Source organism: Salmo salar, chromosome ssa19, assembly GCF_905237065.1.
Source record: "Salmo salar chromosome ssa19, Ssal_v3.1, whole genome shotgun sequence".
Classification (NCBI taxonomy): domain Eukaryota; kingdom Metazoa; phylum Chordata; class Actinopteri; order Salmoniformes; family Salmonidae; genus Salmo; species Salmo salar.
Window position 1 is genome coordinate 64,295,675 of NC_059460.1, and position 6,731 is coordinate 64,302,405.

At 42.0% G+C, this 6,731-nt stretch overlaps 2 protein-coding genes across 26 annotated transcripts in view; both read left to right on the top strand.

Moving 5' to 3' along the window:
- cmn (calymmin) overlaps nt 1-2,334 on the top strand; it is an 84,445-nt gene extending 82,111 nt beyond the window's left edge. For 23 of the 25 annotated variants that reach the window (XM_014158588.2, XM_014158576.2, XM_014158583.2 and 20 more), the window contains 2 exons: nt 1,620-1,679; nt 1,801-2,334. In XM_014158588.2, the coding sequence (XP_014014063.1) occupies nt 1,620-1,678 (59 nt within the window). In that variant the 3' untranslated portion in view covers nt 1,679; nt 1,801-2,334. Of the gene's footprint in view, nt 1-1,619; nt 1,694-1,800 lie in introns of all 25 variants that reach the window. The other 2 variants (XM_014158571.2, XM_014158586.2) reach the window with 1 other exon arrangement.
- A 478-nt stretch (nt 2,335-2,812) lies between these two features.
- LOC106579068 (progestin and adipoQ receptor family member 4) lies at nt 2,813-6,639 on the top strand. Its single transcript, XM_014158568.2, has 3 exons — nt 2,813-3,180; nt 5,281-5,499; nt 5,626-6,639. Exons 1-3 carry the CDS (start codon nt 3,015-3,017, stop codon nt 6,060-6,062), a joined length of 822 nt encoding a protein of 273 aa, XP_014014043.1. The 5' UTR covers nt 2,813-3,014; the 3' UTR covers nt 6,063-6,639.
- The last annotated feature ends 92 nt before the right edge of the window (nt 6,640-6,731 follow it).

The window sequence follows — 6,731 nt, forward strand, 5'->3', positions numbered from 1 at the left end:
ATTAAGGTCACAGTTATGAAAACTTAGGACACTAAGAGGCCTTTCTACTGACTCTGAAAAACACCAAAAGAAAGATGCCCAGGGTCCCTGCTCATCTGCGTGAATGTGCCTTAGGCATGCTGCAAGGAGGCATGAGGACTGCAGATGTGGCCAGGACAATAAATTGCAATGTCCGAACTGTGAGACACCTAAGACAGCACTACAGGGAGACAGGACGGACAGCTGATCGTCCTCGCAGTGGCAGACCACATGTAACAGCACCTGCACAGGATCGGTACATCCGAACATCACACCTGCGGGACAGGTACAGGATGGCAACAACAACTGCCCGAGTTACACCAGGAACGCACAATCCCTCCATCAGTGCTCAGACTGTCCGCAATAGGCTGAGAGAGGCTGGACTGAGGGCTTGTAGGCCTGTTGTAAGGCAGGTCCTCACCAGACATCAGCGGCAACAATGTTGCCTATGGGCACAAACCCACCGTCGCTGGTCCAGACAGGACTGGCAAAAAGTGCTCATCTCTGACGATGGTCAGATTCGCGTTTATCGTCAAAGGAATGACCGTTACACTGAGCCCTGTACTCTGGAGCGAGATCGATTTGGAGGTGGAGGGTCCGTCATGGTCTGAGGCGGTGTGTCACAGCATCATCGGACTGAGCTTGTTGTCATTGCAGGCAATCTCAACGCTGTGCGTTACAGGGAAGACATTCTCCTCCCTCATGTGGTACCCTTCCTGCAGGCTCATCCTGACATGACCCTCCAGCATGACAATACCACCAGCCATACTGCTCGTTCTGTGCGTGATTTTCTGCAAGACAGGAATGTCAGTGTTCTGCCATGGCCAGCGAAGAGCCCGGATCTCAATCCTATTGAGCACGTCTGGGACCTGTTGGATCGGAGGGTGAGGGCTAGGGCCATTCCCCCCTAGAAATGTCCAGGAACATGCAGGTGCATTGGTGGAAAAGTGGGGTAACATCTCACAGCAAGAACTGGCAAATCTGGTGCAGTCCATGAGGAGGAGATGCACTGCAGTACTTAATGCAGCTGGTTGCCACACCAGATACTGACTGTTACTTTTGACCCACCCTTTGTTCAGGGACACATTATTCCATTTCTGTTAGTCACATGTCTGTGGAACTTGTTCAGCTTGTCTCAGTTGTTGAATCTTGTTATGTTCATACAAATATTTACAGCCGCGGGAAGTAGGCGTGCTGACTGCAGCACCCCCCGATAAATATATATATTTTTTATTATTATTAAAAATGAATGTCCACAAAATTTGAACAGGCCTTCATTACTCCTTACTTTATTACTCCTTACATGACTTTGTTACCCCATCGACAGGACCTCTAACCCAAAACATCTTCCCGCAGCCATGCACACGTTCAACCAAGGAATTTAAGTTATTGAAAGATTCTGTTGAAGTGTTGGCATTACCATGCCAGCTTTTGTGGGGAACACTGTCTGCATTGCCCCTCTGGATATATTTAAAGAGCAGTGGTATTATGTAATCAAGCAAACAAATGTCTGTGTCTTTGAGTGTTTATCTTGGGCAGATAAGAGATAAATTGATACAAAATGGTCTTATTTTTTCTATATTTTTTCATTTTATTTTCAGGAGGTGCAAAGGAGAACAAATATGAATTAACAGGATTCTTTGGGAATAGTGGATACTAAGGTAAAACATTAAAGGTAGACTAAACTTGTCCTATAGATGATCCTATAGATTTTAAATATTGGGCAGTATGAATATGAATTGTGTTGACCACTTTCTCTCCCTCTTGTCTTTCTCCTCCTAGGTTGACCAGGGCGACGGTGGCCATTTACAGCATTTAACTTTTACATAGCTGTTGTTGTTTTATATTTGTTTTAATTCCCTTTTTAAATGATCTTTAGTTTTTGTATAATTATTCATATCTCCCTGTCCATGCCAAACCAGTCCTGCCTGCCATATTTTTTTTAATCGTTTTTATGCCATGTCTGTAATATCACTAGAACTAAGAAAACACACATTTATTAAGTCTTGTTAGGGCATACCTTCTTTGTAGTTTATATTTTCTACAAGTTTATCTTGATTATGTGTCTGTCTTATTTAATTTCGTAACCACCTGTCTTACTACACTTACTGGATACGGTGAATCATGTTTTGAGAGTTTGTGTGCTACAAATATTTAATGTGTTGATTGAATCAGTCCAGTTTTTGTCTGCATAGTTTTATAAACTCAAACTCAAACAAATGTATTTTGTATGGGAAAGTTTTTTTTTTACTACCTGTGGCAAACACCTGTACATTTTTGGACAGTTTTGATGGAATAAAAACAGACTGGAAATACCATCAGTGTGGCAAAAGTTTATTTTTGCATGTATTTATTTTTTATCTTTCAAGATGTGATGTCATTGCTTTCAAACAATATCTTGTTGGTGTAGTTTGTTTGAGCAGTACTGTAGGTTGCCCATCTTGAAATGGCCTGTGCCACATTTACCATAGCTTCTTTAAAGCATCTTTATCTCAACTATTCCTCATACTCATTGTGGTGCAACGCCTAGATTAGATTCGTTTTTGTAGGCTGAAATGACAGTACTGTAGAGCAAGAGCATTGGAATATACTGTGCATACTGCCTACAAACTCCACAACAAACAGACAAATTGAGGAGAATGTTGAGTAGAGGCTTGGTGGCAACAGGTATATGACATTGAAATAGTGAGCAGAGCACACCGCGCACAGCTTTCCAGTGAGGATTACACCAGATTTAACCCTATGAATAACAGTGATTGCTGATTGGTCACACAGAAAGCATGCCACTCTGTGAGCTCAACAGGTCGCTTGCTAAGAAGTTCAGTACCTGTTCCAAGGATGAGACTCGTGCCAACATTATCCTGCCAACTATCCTGCTTGACTTGACAATGTATGTTCCTAAAGTACTTACTGGAGACTCTTTCAGGATATATGTATATTGCACTATCAACTGATGTCCTGTAAACTCAGGGGGACATTGGCTGGAGAAAGCCACCATGGCTTGCTTACATGGACCACGACTACTGAATTTGGAGAAAACCCCTCCTCATCTTCAATTCAATGACTTGATCCTGACGGGGTACCGGCCAATTTCAACCTTTCAGGGGTGCATCAGAAGCTTGTTCTACTTGCACAATGAATTTGGTAACATTTATACCCATGGTAAGTATACGGACCCTACCATTGAAATATCAACTGGCATAGTTTATTGATAATTTACACTTCAGAATAACTCATAAATGTCTCATTATAAATGTGTTTATATATATCTAAATGATGATGCATATATAACTGATAATTGTAACGCTTATTCATTTGCATGTTTACAAAAAATGTATGAAATACAAATTGATTTATTATTTATACTATTCACAAAGTGTATTCACGATTAATAATTCAATATTATAAAGTGTTATCTATGGTTCTTCTGTTTTTTTACTAAATTGTCTCATCTCATGTGTATTATGTATTTAATGTATAGTCTACGTGAGTATTTAGTCTTTGTAGGCTAGTAGATGTCTTACTACACCAGGAATTAAACTGTTAACAGCTGCAAGTTTGAAAAAGAGGCCACTTTGGGCTACTCTCACTTATGGGCCATTTACAAGCATACTGGAACTAGACAAGTATGTGTAAAGAGACAAGGATATGGGGGATTACTGGTAATCTGTCCTTGTCCTGGATATATCGCACTAGTAATTGGCCTTGGAGTTGTATGATTGACCCATTAAAGTGGTAAAAAAATATTCAAAACACTTTTCTATCTTTGGCAACAACTCTCAATAGGCTATGCATGAAACTTCAAAGCTGCACCAAAAAAAGAGGAATTATTATCATACATTTAGGATACATTTTGTTTGTATAATTATTATCCACTGTGTCAGGAACCCTGCAACTGAGATGTGCATAATGCTATGCAATGCATAATGTGCATAACAGTAGTAGTTTAAGCACGTGCGGCTATGCACCCTTGAACTAAGTGTGGCATCCTCTATGATGTGACTCCTCCTTGGATATCCTCTATAGCTAAGCACATTAACACTAACTCTAACTCAGGAGGGGATTAGCATAGGAGAGTTGCTCAGCAGGCTGCAATACACCCTGTGAGAGAGACTTCAGAGAAATACAATGGTGTTGGAGAAAACAAACTGCAGGGCCATTATACTATGAGGGCCATTTCACGGATACATATTAAGCCTTTATCTGGTGTACTCTCCTGCATGTACTGGTACCAATATACCTGGCCTAGACTGTGTTGAATCCACTGCGCCTCCATCTTGGTACTCCTCCTAAAAAATATTTTGGAAGGTAGAGAAATGCATTTATTAATGTCAACATTCGTTGTGTACTTTTAAATGATATTATGTGAGCTAAACATAAATATTAAATGAAAACAAAATTACACTTTTTTAGATGAATGTCCCCACTACAACAACAAAAAATATTAAATACATGTAATCTTTACCTTGAAAGATTTAATTGAAATACCGTAGAATTCAGATACTGTAGGATATCTGTGTCCGATTTATGTGCCAGACCACGCCCATGTGGATGTTTATTGGTCACATGTTGTTTGAGGTGCTAGGCTGGAAAATATTGCATTGAGAGAACTTGGTCCATAGATGCCATGTTTTAGGTTTAGTGCAAATCGGTCATTCGTTGCGAGAGGAGTAGCGTTTTAAGTGTTTTTCACAAAATTGAAAATGGCTGGACAATCCATCATGGCGGACCTTATGGGTCCTAGAGGCAAATCATTTCTTGTGAGGAGAGGGACATATGTACAACATTTTATGACTCTAGGGGAGAATCTCAGTTGCATACTCCTCACGTCCTCTCTCCTCACCTCCTCAAAACAGGACCTCTGGCTTTCTCATTCAGTGGGTTTTGAGAAGGAGAGAGGACACAATGAGTATTGAGATTCTCCCTAGGTCTCATGGGGTGAAGGGCGTGACCTTTCAACGTTTGCATCTTCAATTGCTTGTTATAGCACCACCATGTGGCCAATTTACATGGCACTGCTTGACAGGATGTCGCCCTTTACCTTTTTGCAAAGACTCAACCTTGTAGGCCTTACCATCTCACAGGAATTTGAATTTGTGTGAATTTGCCCTTACGGAATAATAATAATAATGAACCCCAACAAATACAATAAGGTTTCTTGCAGCTTTGCTGTTTGAACCACTAATTGGCAAAGCATGGCAAAATAAGAGTCTAGACTTCAAAAGTCTATCAATACTGAGACATCTCCCTCCATCCATCCAGGAATCCCATTCTTCTGTTTCCTTGTGCTGCTGCCACTTAACATCCCCTGGTCTGAGGTGGAGCAAACGTGGATGTGTGTGTTCCACTACCTTGCCTGCCTGTCCCCCACCGTGGGCTCAGTGCTTTACCACACCTTCATGAACCATGAGGGCGGGGAGCCCATTTACGACACACTCCTTTCCCTTGACATGGTCGGAGTCTGCCTGGTCAACACCTTGGGTAGGTAAAGTCAGATTCCAGATCAGTTTCTCAGGTCCTGTTTGAAAACGTATCCTTCCTTCCTATTCTCATCACAGTCACTCACACATTCATCTTCATTGACTCTCCTGTTTCTGTGTCAACCAGGATGCCTGCCCATCATCTATATCACCCTGATGTGCTACCCTGTCACTTGCATCCTGGCCCTCCTGACCTACAGCCTAATCTCAGCCTGGGGCATCCTCTGTGCCACCACAGCGCGTAGTAACTACGGGCGCCTTCGCGCTTTCATCTGGCAGGCCCTCTTCCGTGTGTTCCTCTTCCTATTCCGTTGGCTGGGCGACGGCGTAGGCAGCCCAGCTTCGCTGCGCCTCTTCTTCACCATGGACATGCTGGCTATCATGGGTGGCCTGGTGAACCTTAGCCGGGTGCCCGAGCGTTTTAGCCCAGGCCTCTTCGACTACTGGTGCAACAGCCACCAGATAATGCACGTGCTGGTGATCTGCTCCATTATCTACATGCACTGGGGGATGCTGGAGGATTTAGTCTGGATTAAGACGTTCCAGTGTCCGGTGTTGGAGTGAGGGACAGAGAAGGATGGACAAGTCAAGGCCAGGAAACAATAGGGCTGGGGCGTAGGATTTAAGGAGGGGTGGGTAGGAGTGACCATAAAAATAGAATGAACAGAATGGACAGCCCCATTCAAGTCTATGTTCGGTGATGGGTGGACTGGCGGCCATATTGAATGTACTTACCGATAAGTGCACATGAACATTTCTGTGGTCTGAGGGGCTTTGAACCGTTTCGTAATTATATTTCTATGGGTGATGAGAGTGAAATTAAAGTTTTAAAATGCACTTTAGGACTAGCTGCTGAAATTACTGTTAAGGATTACGATTGATTCACTGTCCATTTTGAAATATTCACCCCCGTACAGCAGAAGAATGTAGGGATAAGAATCGATTGGTGCTATTAATGATGGCCATCAGGGAATTGTTGTATAGCTTTTGAACCCAAATTTCAGTGTTATTACTTTGCAATGAGATGGACGCACATCTACAAGATTCTGTAGCAGTTAAAATGCAGTAGGCCTTTGCCTCCAGTGACCAACATAAATATTTTCAATGAAAAGGATTGCAATAAATTAAATATATATTTCTATCTCCTGTTTCGTTATACTCCCTTTCAGTGTTTGATCATGATCATTTTCTTGTCAGAAACAACTGTTACTGAGGCATCAAAAAGTACAAAAG